General features: G+C 39.3%; 1 protein-coding gene across 1 annotated transcript in view; it reads right to left on the bottom strand.

Annotated features, from left to right (window-relative positions):
- Positions 1 to 8,490: 8,490 nt before the first annotated feature.
- The window catches only part of LOC111870536 (repressed by EFG1 protein 1), a 32,478-nt gene continuing 16,345 nt past the window's right edge, over positions 8,491 to 24,623 (bottom strand). The window contains exons 2-5 of the mRNA XM_023862904.2: positions 16,201 to 16,356; positions 14,935 to 15,064; positions 12,564 to 12,653; positions 8,491 to 10,690 (exon numbers count right to left, since the gene is read on the bottom strand). Coding sequence (XP_023718672.1) covers positions 10,464 to 10,690; positions 12,564 to 12,653; positions 14,935 to 15,064; positions 16,201 to 16,356 — 603 coding nt within the window. The 3' untranslated portion in view covers positions 8,491 to 10,463. The remainder of the gene's footprint in view (positions 10,691 to 12,563; positions 12,654 to 14,934; positions 15,065 to 16,200; positions 16,357 to 24,623) is intronic.

A 24,623-nucleotide genomic window follows, 5' to 3' on the forward strand; every position in this document is an offset into this window, starting at 1 on the left:
TCTAATATGACTAGGAAGAAATGTATTGGGTTGAAATCTACAAACTGACAAAGGACACTACATGGTAGTGTTGCACGAGTCCACATACAAGGAGAAGATATCCAGTCTACTAGAATCAGGGGTTTATGAAATTCTGCGTAAGGATCCCATGTCTCAAATTGAGAGGAAGATATGGAAACTTCTTACCAAACACAAAACTGTCCTTCCCGCTGCCTGGAAACATAAACAGACTCCTTGCTACAGTAAACCAACTCACCTCTATGGACTTCCAAAGACACATAAACCCGGCATTTCCCCTAGACCAGTAGTTAGCTCTATTGACTCTCCTTGTTATGCCCTGGCAGATTTTTTCCATAAGACCCTGAGCCCTCTGGCTGGCAATATAGACTTCTTCAGGAAGAACTCAGAACACTTCATAAAATGAAGACTACCTTGTAAATGTTAACATCCATCTATTCACCAACATACCAGTGAAAGAAGTCTTACAGGTCATAAGAAATAGCCTCAATATGCATCCTTCTATCCCAGAACGCTCACCTTTACAAGTTGAAGACATAATGGAATTACTGGATATCTGTTTAACAACTACTAACTTCCAATTTGAGGATAAACTCCCACATCACTGTCGTAGTTTGATCAGTCGATCCAAGGTCATATGCAACGAAACAACGAAATTAACAAAATATGCAACAACGAAATTAAGAACATAAGACACCATCTGATGCTTAATGAATACTCACAAGAATTTACTGACTCTGTAATGAAGTCATCGAGAAGCAACTTTCCTTCAGATACAATATACCAGGGCACTGTCATTATCCCATATGCTAAGGGTACCCCTGAGAAATTCAGGTGCATTTGAAACCATTTCAGTGTCAAGACCATTTTCAAAACTAAACTGCTCATCCCCTCCCCCAGTGCACTCCACCAGAACCTTCCAGTGAGTGGCTTTGGGTCGATTACCTTAGGCTTTGTTAGGTTAGCCTAGGTCATTGGATGAAGTTTGTGCTGTACACTACTCATCGGCCCCTCCCCCACTCCAGGACTTGTCCAATATTACTTTAGTTTGAATACATTAGTTTATGTTAACCTGTCATATGAGATTTGCGCAGTAGATTCCTGAGGCTCTAAGGCAGATCTTCCAGTGAACCACTACTCCAAGAACTTCAAATCCTCCGAATAAAAACACGTGTTACTTACCAAACAGTCCTTTTGCTTCGTCTTGCGATTCCCAATTGTCACACATAATTCTCCACATATCACCCCAATCATTATTGTTTTTGCGTCTATTCTGATAATCAGAACTCTCAATGTCCCAGATAGAGGGGTTTCCTCTAATTTCTGTTTTGAATTTCTCCATGTAAAACATTTTGAAAAGAAGCAGACAAAACCATGCTGAGTGAAGCACCTCTTACAGGAAGCTGAGCGCCATGACACAGATTTTCAAGACCCCTTTGATGTTATTGCTCTCATGAACTTCAGTGTGTTTGTTAAATGCACCACAAATTCATCATTAGCAACACAGCATTTCTGACACTCATGTCACCCTGGGCTTTTTTCTTTCCTTTAATTTTTCTGTGTGGTTTTTTTATGTGCCATCTGCAACTTTTCTTTAATTATCACCTTGTAAAGATAAAACTGTCCTTCTAACAGGCTATGTAGGCCCACGGGGGTGTGAGAGGTCGAGGTTCCCACATTTTCCAGACAATCATAGATGGTGGTGAGGTTGTTATCCTTATGCACCAGCTACCCTTTTATCCCAAAGGAAAATTCATGGTACTCATTTCTGTTAAGAGACTGAGTTGACTCCTGGGCCATAGAGCAGCTGGAAGGATTAGGTCAATTGAAAAATCCAGTGACCTCATCAGGAATTGAACCCACGATCTTCTGGCTTGTATCATAGTGTCTCAACCAACTACGCTACTGTGTGCCCCCTATCTCCTATGTACTCTCTCCCTTTGCATGTGGAACACTTATAACTTCTGCATATTCACCAGCTGATTCCATTTATATTTTACCACATCTGTTTGACCATTCCATGTGTTTTTAATCTTGCACTATTTTGCCATGCTGCAGTCTCTTCGATGATTATTGGTGATAGTTCTAAAGTTTGGAAGTTAACACTTCTTGCCTATGTAGGAAATAAATGTGATCACTTTTGAGATTTTGAACTAAACTATGAGAAACTGAAGTAATGTTGATAGTTCAGATATAGTAGATTTCATGAATCACTAGTTGTCAGATGTGTTGCACACTGGTTTTACTTACTCTGGAGAGGAAGCAATATGACTTAATGAGTGACATTACAAATGGAATATATATGACAGGAATTACAGTATCATTTTTATTCCATTACTGTAACAAAGCGAAATTATTACAAATATTGGCACTAAAATATTTGATTTAAACTTGTAATATGTGGTGTACAAATTCAACAATCTTCATACAAGCTGACAGAGGTTTAGTAGGATGATTGTAATAATGTCACAAGTATAGTAATTACAAACTTCAACGTGGAAATGCATCCTGGTTTGTATGTACATCACTTGTAAAAATGTTTCCAACAACATATATATTTAGTTCCAAAAATAAAAATTATATGCAATCTCAAGCTGCTATTGCTAACTTCGAATTTTCTCTCTTGAAACAAATTTAAACCCCAAATATGGAATTCAAATTTTAATCTTCATTTTTTGCTTAATGACAGAGGAGAAAAGGCATATAAAACTCTTCTTAATTCCAAACCAATTCAGCTGTAATTCTGCATACAAGAAGAACATGGGTCAGTTTCAGTGAAGGCCAACGTATTAGAAAACACATAACTGAAGTACTTATAACAGATTACATAAGAAATAACTTAATAAATTACTGTGAAAGTCCCATTTAATATTCCTCAATACGTTTTCGCTCATTTAACATCCGGTTACAACGATCCCAAGTCTATAACAAACAAAACAATCACTGTGGTTTTAGTCTGCAAGCGAACTATACCGACCAAGAGACAGCCGCTTGTCGGCGAAGTTAGTGCCAACTTTTAGTGGCTAGAGGGTGTTGCGTGGTTAGCGCAATGAATCCCCACGGTCGTTAATTTCGGTTTTCTAGACCGGAGCCGCTGTTTCCTTGAAATAGCTCCTCAATTATCCTCATGAGGCTGAGTTGACCCCATTTCAGACCCACTACTGCTCAGAAAAATCTGATAGCACCGGGAATCGAACGTGGACCTCTGGATCTGTAGTCCAGGAACTCTGACCACTAGACCACAGAGGCAGTCCCCAAGCCTATAATCTCATTGTTAAATTTTCTCCATTGAAACTCTCTTTTTTTCAGTATTTAGATTCACTGCTGTCCAAAAAAATCTTAAATGAGATCATCCTTTTTTTTGACTTTGTAACATTATGTCTGGAATATTTTAAGTCAAACTGTAGGTCTTAAGAATTACAGTTTTAAATTGAGATTAATTTGTTTTTAAGTGTTTGCACACAGCCATCAGAAGATTACAATAATGCATTCTTTGCACAGTGTCACATGCCCTGCAGTATCTCTCTCTGAAGCATAAGATGAACTCCCATAATTGTAAAACAGAGAGGTGGGAGTGCAATATCAATTCCACAATGGTGTATCTTTCCCCAGTTAATAACTTTTGAATCAGCGGATTTTGTTAAATTACTCATCATTCATATTTAGAGTTCTTTATCATTTGAAATACCAACATGGCATCACAAAAATTTGTGAGATTACAACCATTCAAATTATGACTCTGAATATATAAAGAAATTGTTCTTTCTATTCAGGTTAGTTTTTAGTGCAATGGAAGGGAATAATATGGAAGTATTGTATTAACACTTATATTTGTTGATAAATACTAATGAAATGCCCTGGCTACACAGAAGTTTAGCATGATAATATATTTTAATTATATTTAAGAATTTTGTAAGGAATATGTACTGAATATGTGTGAATGGCAAAGTGTAAACCTTTGAGACTGTGTAATATGAACTGACAAATTTTTGCAAAGAGGGAGATATTTCACACTTATATATTTTTTATGTTTTTCTGAACTCTGTACAAATATAAATATTTGAGGGGAAAACAAAAGTCATGATTTCTTCCCATAACTTCTTGTTATCATCTGGTGAAACCATCAGAATTCTGAAATTATCAGAAACAAGGTATTAGGACATCAAAAACCTATTTTGTAATACATTGCTTGATCCCAAAAATCAAGAGCATGTAAAGAAAGAAAAAATTTTCCTGAGCCTATATAGTTTCCTAAATATTATGCTGATCTCAGTGAAGCTTTTAAATCACTGGAAGTCTGGACAGTCAAGGAAAGTAATGTTGATAACAGACAAATGTTGTAGATATTTCATACCTTGCAGTCGTGAGTCTTTCTGCGTGAGTAATGGACAAAATAAAGTAGAAAGAGGAAGCAGATAATAAATCTTATATATAGACCAACCTAGTTAATTTTGCAATTTGACACCATTAATTCATTTTTGCCTATCTGATGACTTACATCAATACGCTTAATCTGTAACACATCACTTTGTATGGCTGAAGAGATTTTTCTGGTTCATATGGCTAGAATAATTACTACCTCACTCACTCATGGAGCTGATCCTTCCTTGAGAAGTTGTTAATTGTGCAGCTACTCAAGAGTTTCCCAGCAATTTATGGAACCTGAAGGTTCATTACCATGTTTACAAGAGCCCTCTACTTGTCTCTGTCCTCAGCCAGAGGACAGTCCATAACATTCCATTCTCTCTATCTAGGATCCATTTTAACACTGTTCACCCACCTATGTCTTGGTATTGCTAGTGTTCTCTTAACTTCTGGCTTTCCCACCAAGATCTTATTTCTTCTTTGCCCCCGTTCATGCTACATACCCTGCCCAATTTCTGAAGCTCCTCATTATGTACTTTTTTCCAACCTCCCATCACTTCATCTGTCTTCAATGCATATATTCCCCTCAACACCCTGTTCTCAAACACCCTCAGTCTCTGTTCCTCCCTTAATGTCAGAACAAGTTTCACACCCCTACAGAACCACAGGCAAAATCATACTTTTGCATATTTTAATTTTTATATTTTCAAAAAGCAGATGAGAGGAAGAAAGGTTCTGGATTGAATGCTAGCAAGCACTACCTGAATTCAGTCTCCTCCTAATTTCTTCCTGAATCAGGTTTTCTGTTATAGTCGTTCCCAAATATGTGAACTGTGCCACATTTACAAAACATGTGTTAGCTATCTTTATGTTATGATTTTGCCCTGCATTCTGGTGACGAGACAGCAATATATACTTAGTTTCCTCTGTGTTTACTTTCAGACCGAACTCCTTCCATCAATTAAAATTTCCATGCTTCTCTTTATGGTATCTACATTATCACCCATTAGATTCACATCATCAGCATAGACCAGCAGCTGATGTGTTCCGTTTAATGTCAGCCCCAACTGGTTTTCCTGGACCTTCCTAATGGCATACTCTAAAGCAAAGTTGAAAAGCAGTGATGATAAACATCTCCTTGTTTTAGATCATTCTGGATAGGAAAATTATGAGACAGATGTTTACCTACATGGGCCTTACTATACGTTTCATTTAAACACATTGTAATCAGCCTAGTGGTTTCATGGGTACCCCAAAATATATGAGAACGTTTTACAGGACTTCCCTCCTAACTGAATCATAGGCTTTTTTGAAGTCTACAAATAGTTGATTTGGATTTAACCTTAAGAATGGGATATAGATACAGTTTTGTATGAAGTTGATAGCAGCGATATCCCACAATAATTATTACAGTCTTTTTTAACACTTTTCTTGTGAACTGGTACAATAATAGACCCTTTCACTGATCAGGTAAGTCTTCTTTATTCCAAATAGAATTAATTAGTGTATGCACCTTAGAACATAATATTTCACCTTCTGCTTGAATCAGTTCTGCTGGAATTTGATCACTACCTGGCAATTTATAACTTTTCAACTTTGCAATAGCAATGTCAGCCTCAGTAGGGCTAGGATAAGGTACTAACAGCACAGCTGCATGTATTTCTATTTCCTTAACATCACTGACCCTATGTATATGCAGTAACTGAGTGAAGTAGTTCTTCCACCTGTTCAAAATGTTGTGGGAATTTGCAAGCAGACGACCTTTCTCAGTCTTCACTAAGTTGCTTCTAGGTTGGTACACCCTCCTATTCCTCTATACAGGTCTCTGATGTTCTTGTTCTTACTGTTCGTTGCAAGCTCATCAATTTCGTCTTATAGATATTCACTCTTTTTATTCCTGAAATACCTTCTGGTGTCCCATCTTATATTGGTCAGATTATCCCCATTTATTTCGTTTGAATCCTGTAACCACTGTAATTTGGTTTGTTTCCTTTGGTCTAATAATTTTGAGCATCCTTCATTGTTACTATGGCTTATGCTTCTTAAAGTCATAATAACCTAGATCCTCTTTGGCTGAAATTTTGATAATTATTACTACCAAATTAACTATTTTGTAAGCTAACCTTAGGGCACTAAAAAATTCAATAATCATATTAGGTATGAAAGAAGCACAAATTAAGAACTTAATGTCACCTGCAAATAATGATGGAGCTTAAATAAGCTTGATGACATCACTGATTCTATTAGTTTCCATCATGTCTTTATGTAGTAATCACAATCTTGTTCTATAGGTTTTTTTTTTTTAATTTACACTCCATTTTTGGAAAAAAATATATTAATCTAAAGAAAATTAAGCTAGAAGATGCATTTTTAAAAGACACTACATTAATTAGCTACTAGCTTAATTTATATATAATCTTGTTGTGAATATCATCTTCATTTTTCTGTAAACTTTAATCATAAGTAGGACTATGTTACTATGTATATTAAACATTTGTTCTAAGAATTGTAATTACATACTACAGCCCGTTGTCTTTCCATTCATTGTATTTTAGTATTAAGAATTTTAGAGATATTTTACCTAATTAACTGCTACTAGTTGTTGCACGGTGTACTCAGAGTCAAAGTGTTGTTTCATACTAAAGATCCAGTCTCAATATTTTATTATTAATAAAAGTACATTCTTTGCGGCAGGCAGCTGAATGTATTTGACAAACAGCTTGCTGAGCATATGATTGTTTCATATAATAAGAAAACATGCAAGCAGACATGCAGCTATTCTGAAGCCTGTTACTCTTGTTTACTCTGAGCTCATCATGATTAGAGTTCATAAAACACTACACTTTTAAAACTAAGCCCATGAAGGTACATAATACTGCCTCACAAAACATCAAAAGTTGAACATATACTCATAAATCCAATGATAGACAGAAATCAAGTTCCCATTTCTTATTTAATATCTTGTTTCACACCAGAGACTGAATGTGATATAAATATAAAGCTGCAGGGGTTACACTTTTGTATAGAAACTCGTTGTAAAATACCAGGAAATTTGGAAAAAAGAAATCATAAATAACTGTAGGCTTGGTCATGAAAGCTCATGGTCATGGGTAAAATTCCTACCACAGGAATGGATGAGTGTTTTTCAACATTGCAAGTATCAAATTGTGAGATTTTGAGGTTCTCATGGAGGTGGGTATCAAAATTGCGGTAGTACGGGATATGAAATCATTTATTTTGGTTGATGGAGACCAACATTTCGTGAAGATGGAGGTAGCAAGTTCCTCTGAAGCATTGGTACACAGTATCACATCCCAGACCACTCTCTCCCCAGGTTGGACATTCAGCTAGGCAGCAAGAATATTTTCTGCTTAAGAAGGAGTCTGAGCATGAAGTAAGTCCAGGACATCAAAAAGAGACAGGATTGGCATGTCCCCTTAACTTTTCGCCCTGCTACAAATTATAAAATTACTGTTTTTTTTTTTATATAATTTTGCAACTTCGGTTTTATTAAAATTTTCAAAGCTCGTGTGTTTCAGAATTCCAACTAAACCAAATTATTAGAACTTTAATGAATATTTGAAGGGTACTGAATATTTTCATTTTTAAATTTACAGGCGTTGCACGGAGTGCATGATAATAAGATCTTTATCCTGAAGATCATCAGTCTACATGCTCACATGTTTCACCTCTGAAAGACGGGATTTAAATTACATTTAATCATCAGGATCCATAGGAAACACTGTTGGGTGAATTTACAAAAAGCTCCCTGTACCTGCAGTAAATGTAGGTCTATTGTGTGTTGAAAATTACAAGAAAGAATTTGAAAAAAAAAATGTATCTTTCAGATAGTGTGCGCTTCTGCACTCCTGCCGTTGGCAGTGTTTAAGATAAATTGGATTTTTTTCAATTGACCTAATCCTTCAGGCCGCATTATGGCCCTGGGGTTCACTCAGCCTCCAACAGAAATGAGTACCAGGAATTAAATAAATAATTTTCCTGGGGAGTAAAGCGCGGCCGGCGTGTAAGGCTGACAACCTTACCGCCATCTTTGAGCCGATTGTCTAGACAATGTGGGACCCTCAAAGTCTCACAACCCTATGGGCCTTCACGGCCTGTTACAGGGATACCTTTACTTTTACTTACTTTTATATACAGCTTTGGATTTGGGTGCCTTTTTCACAATATTCATTAAAGGGTAATTTGCTTTCCATAATCTCAGTAATAGTTTTCGCATTGCAGGGACATCATGAAGCTTATCATTAACAATATAATAGAAAAAATTCGTCAATGAAATTTCACAATGGCTTTTGTACTTTTCCATTATAACAAAAATTGTTACAGCATTTTAATCCTATATGTTATCACAGTTTGTGTAGTTACATATTGATTGTTCAGCCAACTATGTGCTAACTATAATAAATAGAAATTGAAAGCTGTATTCCTTAAATTCTTATTATTTTAAATAATTATTGAACTGAGCTGCGATCTCTATGTGATATGCAGTTCACGCGTAGCGTGATTCTAAAACAGCACCAAATGTTGTCACGATTGTCACCTATCATCTATGGGAAACATTAGCAGTACGAAGCTCTAACAAATTTTTTAAGTTCATGTACATCATTGTCTTAAAGTTTTACACAGTTAACTGGGCATGCAGTAATGCTCTTTGTAACATGACACTAGCATAGACTGTAAACCGTTGCTTGGAAACAAGCAATACTTAAAAATAATAAAATATACCTGAAAGCATGTGACGGAACCTATCTTGAGCCAGCTGAATTCAGTCAACATCCTGAATCCTATTTTTTTATATAGATTTAATATTATTCTCCCATCCACACCTAGGTCTCCCAATATCTTTCTTTTATTTTCTTCGACCAAATGATTGTAAATTTCTTGTCACCTCAAATATGCTACTTTTCCCGCCAATTTCACGTTCCTTGATTTATAAGTCCTGATAATAGGCTCTTTGGTGAATATAAATTATAAAGTCTCGTAAAATATTAAAGGAAGCAAAATACGTATGTATTTTTTTCTTACATTGGTTTTAAATGAACAATAACAAATGAAACAAGCAAATAATTAAAAAAGAAAGAAAGGGAACGAGAAATAAAAAAAAAATCAGTCGGGCGATAGTGCACTATGGACGGAGCGCTTTCGTTGCAACGAATATTTATTATTCATATAAAAAGCGTGATTATTTTCTAAATGTCGTAATGTGAAAATTCGTCAATTAAACGTTCGTAGAACGAAGAATTAGTGCAATCGAATCTTATTTTTATACGCTAGGGAAGCTGTGCTGCTTGATATAAACAGAACATTCTTAGTAGTACATTCATCTCTTTCGTTGCCTCTTTGTGACTCTGAACACAATCAACCAAACCTTGGGTCCAGAAACACTTTCATGATTGTGTGGTATGATATGGCCAACAATCATGAGACGGAAACCGTTATGCCTAAAACAATTTCTTGTATTCCGAAACGTCAGAAATGTTAAACCCACTCTTCAGACTTTACAGTCAGAGACAAACAGATGATCATATACTGCACTTAAAGCAGCTAAAACTATGTCAGGCCTCATTTGTTAACTAACAATAGGGCTCATAAATACCAGCATTAGGTATATATTCTGGTATATTTTCGCCATTTCTATGCTGTCTTCATATATAGGACTCCTTTGCCATTTTGCACTAAATGTTGTCTGTGCAGAATAGAGATTCGATACAGCCACTGCCATTTCTATGTTGTCTTCATATATAGGACTCCTTTGCCATTTTGCACTAAATGTTGTCTGTGCAGAATAGAGATTCGATACAGCCACTGCCATTTCTATGTTGTCTTCATATATAGGACTCCTTTGCCATTTTGCACTAAATGTTGTCTGTGCAGAATAGAGATTCGATATAGCCATTGCCCGTCTAATCGTGGGTCAGAATGTAGTAAATGAAAACCTTTAATTCTGCCTCATTGCAAGCAGAGGCTTGTCATTGGCACCAATCTCTTCGCAGAGAAAGCTGGTACTGCGTTTCCTAGACGCTGCAGATTCCCATTACAATAAAATGACGTCATGGAACTCGCTATGTGTAGTTTTCTGTGCTACGCGATGTGCTGGATTCGCTTCCTGATTCGCTGGTCATTTCAGCGTCGTAATCAGGTAACGGCGGCAGAACGTTTTGTTGGAAGAGACCAGAAATATTTCCAGGAGGCCGATAATGTGCTACCACAAGCACTTTGCCTGTCCGGCTGCGAGCTTTCCCGACACCGAAGTGTCGCGTAGACGCCCATACCATCTGCGTGAAGTGGCCTGTGGAAATATACAGCAAAGGTTCATGCCAATTATACACACAAGGAACAAAAGTAATGAATTTTTGGATACTGAGGAAGTAACGCAGAAATTATCTTGCAAGCCTGTAAATAATGTGATAAATCCTGAGAAAACTATATATATGAACATGTCACAAATCTGAAGCCAGTAAGAAAGTTATAGTACAACTAAGACGACACTTAATGAGCAAGTTTCCTTTTCTGTGGAAAACATTAACAGAAAAATTGGGTTCATGACGAAATTGCGATAATAACTCCTGAAAATGCTTGCTATGATTTAGTTTGAAATTTCTTATTCGGAAGAGCAGAGCACAAAAAGTTATATTTTTCTTCCATTTTTCCTGTATGGATGTTTGATGTGGTCTCCTATTTTAGAGGAAGAATATAAATCCAAATATTTGAAAACAAAGTACTCAAGATTGTATGTGAAATAAGTGGGCAGTTTTGACAAATACGTAACCAGAAAATTCGTCATTGATACACGGCAGCTAGTATTGTTAGAATAATGAAATATATGAAGCTCCAGTGGGCTGTGAGTGTAGGAAGAGTGAGGATACAAGGTACGCAAACAGAATTGTTGTAGGGAATTTTCTGGATGTCACCAGCTTGAATGGCAGAGATGATAGGAGGATAACATTAAGATAAATCTTAAGGAGACAGGTAGTGAGGGTGGATGATGGATGGAATTGGTTCGTGGTCATGTTGAATGACTGCCACACGGCGAGAAATTTCTTGGCCAGCTGAATGGGTACCATCTTTTCAAGAAAGATTCTGTTCCATGGAAACTGTAATATTTATGTTTATGTTTAATTAATTTATATTTTACAAAAATTCTAGTTTCTCCCCCGTTAATTGTATACTTCTGAACTCAATAAATTCAATCGTCCAAGGAGTCCTACCGTCTGTGTAAAAAGATTACGAAACTGAAGAAGAGGCCAGGGCCCAAGACAGGGCTGTAGAGCCATTGATGAATGAATGAACTTAAAATTATGTGTTTATTTGAAAATATTAAAGCTGTTCTTAAATTACAGCCAAAATAAATGCGCGTAGTAGGATTTCCGTAGTCTAAGGGTAACGTTCCCACCTCATGACTCAAGGTACGCGGGTTCAAACCAGGCCGAGGTCGTGGAATTTTTAAAGGCGGAAAAATTCAGGGAACAAGTCCTCCGGGAGGGACTTTAAGCCGTGGGTCCCGTATCGTAGCTTTACGGCACGTAAAAGAACCTCGTGTCTCAAGGAGACCTCTGAGCCAAATTTGTAAGGACATTTCCCGCCCAACAATAGTCTCTAACGCCTCTGGTAGATGGGGGAAGCATCTAGATACCGCTGAGCCAGTAGAGGCCGAACTCGCTGGCTGAGTCGGGACTGATGGCACGCACCAGTACCGGTAGGGTATAGAGACTGGTAGAATATCACAGGGGGACGTACAATAGATCAAACTGGTCGCGGTGCATGGGGAAACCCACCCCCTCCAATAATAATAATAATAATAATACGTAATAAATACTATCGCTCGTGAACTTACTTGACGGCCAGATATGCAGTTTCCAGAAACTGTTCTAGGTTTCTAACCACGTATTTAAGACAATATTTACGTGACAGCTATCTGCGATGATCATTTCTGTTAAAACCTGCCAAACCACAAAGATGCTCATCCTGAGATTTCTCTAACAACAAAAGTAAAGGAGAGTGTTAGTTTCGAAGACTGTATCTACATGCTAACATTCTAGGGTCTCTTCGCCACGCCCTGTCCCTTTACATGATGATCCCTAGTGTTAACTGTAATGGTGCTTCGCATCACGCCATACTACGCTTGGCGATTTGCATGCTGGCATGCTGTGCGTGTCTCTCACCTGCATTAACATTGGCATGCAACACATCTGGTTCTTTCGCGTAATTATACTGGCGTACTGCGCTGTACCAGTATGACGCAACCTCCTGACCTGTGGACATAAAACAGACTGTTAGTGAGGTAGCCAGAATTCTGTTGGTTAGATGATGTACCCGCACAATCGCAGGTAATTCCACTCAATGTACAAGGTCTCCCATGAGGACCTGATAATTATTCTATCCATCCACGGCTCAACAGCCCTTCTTTGAGCCTTGGCCGCTTTGGAGATCAGCCCGTCGCAAGGCCGCTCCAGCACACAGGACAGCACAAACATTTGAATAGACGCACACAGACATTCATGCATAAAGTGGGGTTCGAACCCACGATTCCAGTGTTTGAGCGGGCGAATACATTTCGTGCTTTAGGCCGCGCGACCACTGTGATCGGCAATAATTATACTACTTATCAAAGAACTATCTGTTTTTATGAACTGGCAGGATTACCACGGCTCATACAGAACTCATCCAGTAACCCAGTTCTTAGAGTCTACAGCCTCATGACATACAGGCCCATAGGGTTGTGAGACATCGAGGCTCTCACATTTTCTAGACCTTCGGCTTACATGTGGCGGTGAGGTTGTCAGCCTTACGCGCCGGCCGCCTTTTACCTCCAGGAAGATTCCTGGTACTCATTTCTGTTATAGGATGAGTCGACCCCAGGGCCATAGTGCGGCTGGAAGGATTAGGTCAATTGCAAAATCCAATGACCTTATCGGGAATCGAACCCGCGACCTTCCGACATGTAGCATAGTGCCTCAACCAACTACGCTACCGCGTTCCCCAAAGAAGAGGGATATGGAACATCAAAATTGCTCTTATAGAAATATAAAATGTAAAAATACGAGTATGAAGTGGATTTAATTAAATCACTACAGAGTATAGTATGAGCTTTCATGGGCACGATGCTGAATCTTTGATTGTCCATCATACCAGAAAATAGAGCCTGACTTTAAAGTAATTTAAGCCTGAGAAACTCACGTCACTGACTACATTTCTCGAACGTCCCGTATTCTGTTTCTTACACTGTTCTTTATCTGTGTAGCTTATGTCTAGCGTCGAGTGGAGGGATGATTATGAAACATATATTGAGAAGTGCATGGGAAGAAGCGGCCATGTCCCTTTCGGCTTGTACTGTGTTAACATTTGTCTCTAGGAAGGAAACATAGGAACCCTCGGTCTCAGAGCCGAAAATCGGATCTGAGATGAAAGAAATGCGACCGAACCGCTACATTCTGTCTTATTTTTTTTTTTTTTTTTTAGACGTGTTACTATTAAGACAAATGTTGTTAGGCTGTTTATTCCAAGGACTGAAGCGAGTGATCAGATACAGCGCCCGATTATAACACACGTATAACACCTACTTACAGACACCTGCTCACGCTGGTTTATCACTCGCGGATTTCTTGTACCCTGAAGATGGAGGCAATACGTTCCTCCGAAACGTCAGTTAACGAAATATCTACACGCCGTCACATCCCAGAAGACGACATTTTTCATAGTCACCGCCGTGAAAACTTCAAATCTTACGATTATAACACTTGTTTGATTTGAGGTTCTTACAGCTGTAACAAAGAAGATTATGGCCTTGGATGTAACGCCGTGTAATTCGGAGCTCCCAGTTGGTTTGTTGCTTACTCTGGCTTACTCTTCGGCACTGAAGACAGACAATATTTTCCTCCGTAAAATCGGACGTTTTTCTATTTACGCAGCTTTACAACCCACAACACCATGCGCTTGAATTTTAACTCTTACGAGTATATTACTTGATTTTGTCTACACAAAAGAATGCTTCAAATTTTCGACTAATTCCTCAAAGGTATACTACATTCCTGTCCAATATCTGAACAATTTCGACGTTGTCTGGTGACTTCTTAAGGTCCTAAAAGAGTGTACAACGTCCAGCTGTCTAAGAATGCCCATAGGTTACGTGAAAACCATCCCTTCCCGTGGAGATCATATGGGCATCACCAGAACCTACATACTGTGTAGGCCTGATAATCTTTGGTTCAAGGGTTTCAGTGTTTCCCCCTCGGGTTCTGTTAACACTTAGTAACATTGAGAGACATTAAGGCCGCGCCATAGCTCAAGCGGTTAGTCGTTGGCTTCCCTACGCGGCGGCCCGGGTCTGGTCAAGTGGGATTTGTGGTGGACAAAGTTGCTCTGAGGCAGGTTTTCTCCTAGTACTTCGGCTTCCCCTGCCAATCTTCATTCCGCCAGTTGCTCCACAATCACCCTCACCTATCATCTGGGGCTGGTACAATAGGCCAGAAGTGGCCGCAGTACAAGGCACTTAGTCCCACCCCACTAGCAATAAAAAAAATAGAGAGACGTTACCTGTGACGTCAGTCTGAATGGAATTCGTAGGCCTGCAGAACAAATTCTGTCCCACATCCCGGTCATTGCGGTAGTAGAATGTGTTGACGTGAGCCAGATGATTGGCCCAAGACTGCGCAAGGGCACACAACTGAAACACACAGTAAAGGATTAATTATATCACGAATAGAGACTTGTACATTCATATTCAGAGCACTTAAAACGTATTATTTTTGCCAGAGCTCGGTCACCTAAATGCAATTCGGTAATTAAATAGATGTTAAATTTCTGTCACATATCTTTGCATGAATGCATCCGGAGCGGGCCACGAAGCCAACTTCATCTGAGGAGAACCGAGGCGATGCGTGTGCAACTATTACATCTGCTCTGGAGGAATGCCACTACATCATTTGGGAGAATTGACTCTTGGCGGTATAACCATTACATCTGAAGTGAAGGAAATGCCACTACCTAACTCAAGAAACCGAGACGTGGCGATGTAAGTTTTATATATGATCTCACTTTCACCAGGAATGGCTCATGGCGATACAACCATAATATTTCGTGCGGAGAAAGGGCAATTATCCTATTCAAGAAACCGAACCACGGCGGTATAATCTGGCGTGGAGGTCTGCTACTATATCATTCAGCAAAACCGACTCGTGGCTCAATAACCATAGAACAGAACAAACTCTGTTGTTTTAGTCCGCAAGCGAACTATACCGACCGAGCGACCGCCGCTTGTCGGCGAAGTTAGTGCCAACTTTAGTGGATAGAGGGTGTCGCGTGGTCAGCGTAAGGAATCCCCATGGCAGTTAATCTCGGTTTCCTAGACGGGAGGCGCTATTTCCTTGAAATAGCTTCTCAATTATTCTCACGAGGCTGAGTGGACCCCGTTCCAGACCCACTTCTCAAAAAAAAATGGTAGCGCCGGGAATCGAACCCGGAACCTCTGACCACTAGAGCACAGAGACGGTCAGGCGCATGTAGTCATGTTAGTGTACGTCGGTCACTTATGGTTTTTTTGGACACTGGCACATGATTGTACACTAATTCAGGCGCAAAATAACTGCTTAGTGCATGTGAACTTGTACCAAGCGGAGTAAAGAGTTGTGAGTGTGCGCATATCAGCTACAGACGGCTGTATCGTGTATATACTACATCAGATTGAGATAGTTAAGTCGTGGCCACGAAAAGGTTAAATATTCGAACAGGGCCGATATTCTTTTGCAGAGGTCTGTCTGTAATAAGGCAAGGTCTCACAAAGCCACGCACGCGGCTGCTCACCTGCGGACAGAGTGTGAGTGGCGGTACGCCATGCCGCTGCCGATACGCGTTGTGCCAGTAGAGGCTCTCGGTGATGAACTCGCTGTGCTGCCAGTCTGTCTCCAGCTCCTTATTTCCTTCTCCAGTAGCGATGCTCATCGGGCGATTGCTGAATATCTGCTCCGTCAAACAAAGAGAAACTCAGTTTCCTCGTTTTATCAAAAATGGGAACGATTTAGCTCTCACATGCACTGTATTCAAGTCGAGGTAAGGTAAACAGTGAAGGTAAAGTTGTCCCTGTTGTAATCAAGTCCTCTACACAATGAAGACGTATTGGGGATAGGAGGCATCGGCAATAGATTGAGGTGTGTGATCAGCTGTACGCCTTGGTCGCTTTACTTCCGGAGAAAGAACCCCCGGCATCCCCTGGATATGCCCCAGAGCCGATCTGGACCCTGTGAAATAGAGAAAAATCTGTTGCTTCTGCCGGAAATCGAACCCCGGCCGTTCATCCTGTAGCTTTTCTTTATACCGACTGAGCTATGCCCTATAATACATTGGCGTGAAACGGTGGTTGGTTTGTAGGTGATAACGATAACGAAATAACATTGTATCATCTACAGAAGTTATTCAATATTCATATACAGTACAAGACATTGTGTCACCTCTAAATGGCTGCTGGAACAGGAGCAGAACTGTCCGTTGGAACTAAGGAACAAGAAGCGAATTTCTGCTCGTCAGCATCACCGTTCGGCACACGTGATCAAATAGGGAACGAGAAAATACGGTCTCAGAAAAATTAGTTCCTGCACCAGGGGACATTCATGTGCCATTAATATTACGGCCTTTTATTATTATTTTTTTTTAATTTTGTCAAATATAATATCGAGAAAGTGAGAACGTGAAGGTTCTTGTGTGCAAGGTAACGGATTTTTGAGATACGTAAAAAAGTTAGGAACTCCTTGATTATTTGCTACGTGAGAACACTGCGCCGCAGAATTAGTATAGAGACAGTGTTGTGATCACAGAAGAGATACACATATAAATTTGACTGAAACTGAACTTTTGAGGTCCTAGATATACATTTTTAGTCGATCTTTTCTATTCTCCCTATAATTTGGATCAGAAATTTGATTGGGGCCTCTGCAGATTCAGCTGAATACGTGTCTCTAACACCTGTAAACATCACTCAGGATTTCGGATACTCTGCCTGAATTAATTATTAATCTTACAGTCTTATGTATTTTGGTGTAACTGTAAATTATGTTTAGTCAGTGTCCATAATCAGTAAGTATTTAACGGAATTGTTCTCGCGAGGATTTCCACTGCGTTCATAGCAGCCGACGTCTTATAGACATACTTCAGCAAAATGCTGCCTGAGACTGCATTAATTGACATGGGGGAAGCACAAAATTAGAGTCAGTGTACAGATGGCAGAAATACGCTTACTTCGACTATAGCGATAAACGTAAGATTTTCTTGTATCGTCAATTGTTATTGTGCAGTAAAGATTTATTTACCATTACATACAGACATAAGGAAGTTCCTCCTTGAACTGTATCTCTTTCGAAGTATCTTCATTCGATATCAGGAAGAGCTTAGGAACCAGAGTGGGGTTAGGTGATCTTTACGAAGTGTTGAAAATTTACAGGCCAATATGAAATATCAGCGCATAATTGACAGAACAAAGGTGATGATGCTGATGAAATAATAAGAACAATAGCAGCAGCAACAACAACAATTTAATTAAATTTTTTATTTATTTACGTACTGAGCTCAACAGCCAATGGTCAATTATAAAGAAAGCAGGAATACAAACAACAACAAAAACAGTGACAACACGGGACAAAACAAATAAACAAACAAAAAGGAAACAATCAAACAAAATTGATCAGTTTATGTTTTTCACACTCAAAATATCTACATACTTACACACTACACTTGAGGTTGAAACACGTCTAGCTGAAAGGTATTGGGTAGAAGAGCAAGTGAATACGGCGAAGTTACGAATGTTTCAATTAGGAACCTGAAGGCCAACTGTTTCGAGGAGAGAGGGACAACATGTAGTGACACTATATAATAATAATAATAATAATAATAATAGGCCGATCACGGTAGCATGTACTGTCTTCGCTAGCTCGGAAGCCGGGATCATGGGTTCGAATCCCAAATATGACATGGATGTTTGGTATGTGTATGTGTTTTTTCTGTGTTTATGTTGTCCTGTGTTTAGATAGAGGCCTTGCGACGAGCTGATCGCTCGTCCAAGGAGCCCTATCGTCTGTAATATTATCATGAAACTGAAAAAATCAGAGGCCAGGGCCCAAGGGGGGTTGTAAGAGCCAGTGAAAATAATAGTAATAGATTTAACAACAAAAGTAACCATAGCAGCAGCAACTCTGGTTGTATGAACTTGACGTAAAGAAAGAAAGTCATTTATGCAGTCAAGAACACGCAGCAAGATCCGTACTGTGTTCTGTAAAGTAAATTTCCTTTTATAATCTCGTGGTCATAAAATTATACAGTCCATGAATACTTGAGTGGTGTACAAGGCGTTACATGGTAATGTATGTAAATTATTAAGTTTTCGCAATGTCTCTGCTGCAGTATAAGGGGAAAACTAATGCTGTACATTCAAATGGAAAATAGGCGATCTATTTTCAGCAAATGTGCAACTGTGAGTGGGTATCCGTGACTGCAAACTTCTAATTATTTGTTCAACGTCTGAGCTTTTATCATAACGAGCTTTTTAAAATACGACATTGTTCTTGTCTGTTATGATCAGATAGCTTTCGACTGATTTATGAGAATTCTAACGATTTTTCTGTCATCCATATATCTCTTTTGTCTGGGACAAATTGTTCTGCAGGAATCGTCCATAAATCTTGTTTCCGTGCGAAAAGTTCCCAGTATCCGCTTGCGTGTGAAGAGAACGTTCACAGACACGCGGACTCTGAAAAGATTACTTACATAATCTCGTAAAGGCGCGCCTCCCCCCTTCTGGATCGGATTGGAGTAACGGGCGACTCATGATGCGCCTCTCATGTTACGTAGGGGTGACCCATTCTATCCCGTCCGTCGCCTAGGAGACCCCGGGACATCCCCACTTCTCCCCCTCAACGAACCCCAAAATCCCTGCCCCCGCTTTCCCAGATCGATAAAGTACACAGGTGTACTAGCAAGCCACCCCCTGGCCAATGTTTTATTTCTCTTAGGCCCGATCAAAACATAGGCCCCTTTGAGTGTCGCTGACCGCTAAACAAATAGGCCATTGTTCTTACTGGTGCTACTTGATGACATCTGAGCCCATAGAGGCCAAGCTGTATGAAATTGAATTGTGGGCAATTAAAGCAAGAGACGTGCAGGATGGCTCATGAAATGATCCAGTATTTGATCTATTAATAAAATATTTATTTTGGTTATAGTACTAGAAATTAACGTACAAAAAGAAAGACCATTGCATGGCGATTTGTCCTCTGTGAATCAAGTTTTCAATATGACCATCATTACATGTGGCAACTTCTTCAACATGAATTGGGATGTTGTTGATTACTGACGGCACATATCCTCAGTTATCTCGCTGCAGGCCTGAATGATTTTTTTTCCTTGGCACTACAGCCCCAGTGAGCCTAGGCCTACCTCCATGAACTCCGTTCACTTCGGCTTTTCTAGATCTTACACATTCGGTAGGACTCCTTGGGCGAGTGATCAGCTCGTCGCAAGGCCTCTACGGCCTGAATGATTACTGCTCTCAATTCCATCATTGTTTGCGTATTTTCGGAAAAAAAAAATATTTTCTTTAAGGAATACCCAAGGAAATTAGTCACATGGGTTTAAATCAGTACTATTCGGGGGCCAGTTCTGTCCACATGTAATCAGACGAGATTCTTAGGAATAGTTAAAGGTAGCACTATACTAAACCATATTAAAAATGGGCGTATGAGGAAAGAATTGAAAATACTATCAGTACAAAATAAAATAAGTGAAGACAGATAAAACTCGTTAAAAGATTTTAATAGAATGACTAATGACAGAATACCGAAACAGATTCCATACTAACCTGCAAACCTAAGGAAGTCCGAGACCGACGGAGACACTGAAGGTGAAGCTGGAATAGGCTTGGTTGCTTGCAGTATAGGCCTTATAATATCAAATGAACAAGAAGAAGAAGGGACGAAAACACGGAAGGACAGGAATATATTATTATTATTTTTTATTGCCAGTGGGGTGGGACTAAGTCCCTTGTACTGCGGCCACTTCTGGCCTATTGTACCAGCCCCAGATGATAGGTGAGGGTGATTGTGGAGCAATTGGTGGAATGAAGATTGGCAGGGGAAGCCGAAGTACTAGGAGAAAACCTGCCCCAGCGCAACTTTGTCCACCTCAAATCCCACTTGACCAGACCCGGGATCGAACCCGGGCCGCCTCGGTGGGAAGCCAGCGACTAACCGCTTGAGCTATGGCGTGGCCTTTATTATTATTTTACTGCAATTGGGTGTTCACCCGCTGGCAGTAGAACTTACACTAATACAGACAAGAAAAGTCTATAACATAAAGGGAACAATACAAAACAAAATACAATACAACAAAGAAGGTACACACAGTGCAAATCCAAACATATAAAGTTATAAAAGGGCACGTGTTTGTGTTCGTTTCACTTCACTCGAACAAGGACACTTCACATTACTTCACTTGACTCATTCAACTCCGCCTAAGGCCTCTGTACTTGTAACAGCTTTCCTAAACCTCTTTCTAAGAGTGTTTAATTTACAGGGGAAAGGCGCTAGTATGCCTGCAGGTAAACTGTTCAAATCTTGTATGATTCTATTTACAAAGGAATATTTGCCAACATCTGTTCTTTGTTTCCTACTAACTTCTGCCACAAAATAAACTCCAAATTTAATCAACCTAAAAAGAAAACTCGCCGGTCACGGTAGCCGAGCGGTCTAAGGCATGTACTGTCTTCGCTCGCTTGGAAACCGGGATCGTGAGTTCGAATCCCACGCAGGACATGGATGTTTAGTTTGTGTGTGTGCGTTTTTCTGTGTTTGTGTACAGGTAGAGGCCTTGCGACGAGCTGATCACCCTCCCAAGGAGTCCTACCGAATGTGTAAGATCTAGAAAAACCGAAGCGAACGGGGAAGTTTATGGAGGTAGGCCTAGGCCCACTGGGGCTGTAGTACCAAGGAAAAAAAAAAAGAAAACTCTCTTCCTTATTACGCATCTTAGTTTTAAAGAATATTTGGTACTAATAGGAAGAAACAAAAGAATAGCTGAAATGACGTAATTAGGGACCTTGAAATGTGTACTCTCTTGGCAATACTAACAGCGTGATTCAGTACAGGAGGGTGAGGGAGAGAGAATTTCTTAGCCAGTTCAATACGTAATTATACACTCTTCGAGAAAGTTCGTACACAATGAAGCTCTTCTTCCCAGTAGCAAGAGAAACAAACAGAAAGAAAAGAAAGTTGAATTTTAGTTGGAAGTATAAAATTTATTTCTTTCATTTTTATCGATGTTGGAAGCAGTTAAGCTGGTAACGTGGAGTTGTGTTTTCTTCTCCCCAACTCGGAGTCTGGAAGCTGGCTTGTGATATATGCACTGTCAGACGTGTATCGACAGCCCCTAGAGCTGGGGAGTAACCTCTACTCGGTTCTTGAATATATTTCACCAGAAGGTGAAATAGTGTTTTCATAAAACCTTACAGTCCTACCCCACTATTTTTTGTGGTATAGCATCAAGTGATATTTCGAAACCAGGAAGTAAAGGGCTCTCCAGCGGATTGCATTTATATGGTTCCGAGGCAAGCATGATCTGGGGTGGTTTAGGGATGTACGCTACGATTTTACTTCCTCTGGGTCAGTTATACAGACAGTTTTCTTGTTTTTTATTATTTTTATGTAAAATAATTACTCAAAGGCTTTGCTTTACAATACAGATCTGTTTGGTAATTCAGTAAATGCGTGAGAACATGAATGATACTGTCCTAAAAAAATATATAAGAGGTAGGTGGGATATTCACCTAACACGAATATACTTCTATAATTGTGGTCTGAGATTGGACAATTTTTTTGGCAGGTGTAGATGGAGGAATAGCATTAATATGACTTTCAAAGAATATGGTATGAAGATGTGGAAGGGATTTATCTGGCTTAGGATAGGTTCTAGTGACGGGGTCTTGTAAACACGGAAATAAATAATTGAATTCCATGAAAAGCGAGAAAATTTCTTGATCAACGGAGTGACCGCCACTTTGCCATGATGAACTCTATGGAATTAGTTGATGAAAGCAGGCAAAGGGCCCAGAACCCGAACATATAATCTCGTAAAATCCATGATAAATATATTTTTCCGTACTTATTTAACAAAAACAACAAACTCATAATATGAAACATGTGACAAATAACTTGAGAAATCAAATAGTTTGAGTCAGCAGGAACATATGGAAATAAGAATCAGTAGACAAATTGAATGCAGAAAATGCTCGTTTTAACTCATTCAGTTATATTGTATTGCCTTATAATTTTCAAAATGCCGACGGTGAAGATATTAAAAGCAAACGTTTCGTCAGTTTTTATTAACGTGATTGTGGGACATGATCTGTCACTTTAGGAAACATACATTGAAAATATCTGAAACGAGATTGCTTTGAAAATCTAAGAGTAGCGCCATAGCTCAAGCGGTTAGTCGCTGGCTTCCCACCGCGGCGGCCCGGTTTCGATCCCTGGTGTGGTCAAGTGGGATTTATGGTGGACAAAGTGGCGCTGGAGCAGGTTTTCTCCGAGTACTTCGGTTTCCCCTGCCAATCTTCATTCCACCAATTGCTCCACAATCACCCTCACCTATCATCTGGGGCTGGTACAATAGGCCAGAAGTGTACAGTACAAGGGACTTAGTCCCACCCCACTAGCAATAAAAAAAAAGACGGGTGCAAAGAAAACTACGCTCTAACGAACTGATGAGATGAATCAACGTGTCACGGCAGGATTCAATTACGAATTTTATTTTATTTCTTACTTTAATATAATCTAATTTTATATATTTTGATTCTGTCATCAGTAAGGTATCAGCTACAGTTGTCCTGGGTTCGTTTTGTTTCCTGTTTGGCATCCCCGAAATTTCTTCACAAACACACGATTACGTTTTTTAAGTTTTTTTCTTTCTTTTTTACTTTTGCTATGTAATATGTGGAAATTTTTGCTCTCTACTGTTCCCGTGTTTCCAATAAAGCTTATGGCGGTATTTTTTTTTTGTTTCCTTCATAAGGCATTCGGTTTCACTTTTGATCAATAGTGCAGAAAATAAGACAAAGTACTTTCCTTCAAATCGACTTTGCAGTTCATAGAATCTTAAACTGTTCTATTTATGGATGCCAATTCGCTCGTTTCACAAGCCATTAATTCCTAATTTAATGGCTGGTTTATTATACGGCCACTCCAGCTGCTGGTATTGAAAGAGTATCAGTATGCAATAGCTAGTCGCGAAGCTGAGTAGCAGCACGGAAAATAGCTACAAAACACTTCCCACTTGCGTAAAATAACACCGATAGCTTCCTCTACTGGAATATACACGAAAAAACACAGCATACAGACGTAAATAACTTTGGTTTGTATTACGTTAGAAGGGCTCTATAACCTACATTACACTAAAAATACTATAAGAAGTCAAGGATCTTAGTAGTATCTATAAGTTGTGTGAATTTTGATACGGACTATACGTAAAATATGTTTTATATTTGGCCGATACAAAATAAACAGAAGAGGGTGATCTAGAGGCAATGCTCTAGACTTACATTAAGAAAGTGCTGGGTTCGAATCACGGCTAGGACATCAGTTAACTCAAGTTCTTTGCGGTTTCCTTTAGTTCCTTCAGGTAAATACTGGGATGTACCTCAATCAGGCGGGTTCCAATTCCTTCCAGATCCCTTATAATTCATCAGTTATCCTGCCATCCAACTAAAATTGTGTCAATACTGAAAGCGTGGTCAAATAACTCATACCCTATACAGCACGAAATTAAATTATCCCGCCAACAAACGTATGGAAGGACAGTCTTGATAATTAATTATTTTATTCACTTCGGGGAAAGAGACGCACCCAATGCTGCATCATGTCGGGGTACAATACAATGCAGGTTACGCCACTCAGCTTCAGCGTAAAGGAGCGGACATAAAACCGCATTTATCTTCTGTTCGAAATTAATTCATTTGTTTCAAGTTGTTTTACAACGTCCATGAGTTGGTCGGGAGATTAATACTTAATTATAAACATTACACGGTACTTCCCTGTACCACCAACAGTGGAGACAGCTGTCATGAAGAGCACGTGTTCGAAGGCATCAACCCCAGCTTCGCGGTTTTATTACTTATTTATTTTTAATTATACATTGCCTTAGGCTCTGTAGCATCGAGTGATGGCAACAAAGCGAATAATGGATTTGGAATG

This window comes from Cryptotermes secundus, unplaced genomic scaffold (genome assembly GCF_002891405.2).
Source record: "Cryptotermes secundus unplaced genomic scaffold, Csec_1.0 scaffold1674, whole genome shotgun sequence".
In the NCBI taxonomy this organism is placed as follows: domain Eukaryota; kingdom Metazoa; phylum Arthropoda; class Insecta; order Blattodea; family Kalotermitidae; genus Cryptotermes; species Cryptotermes secundus.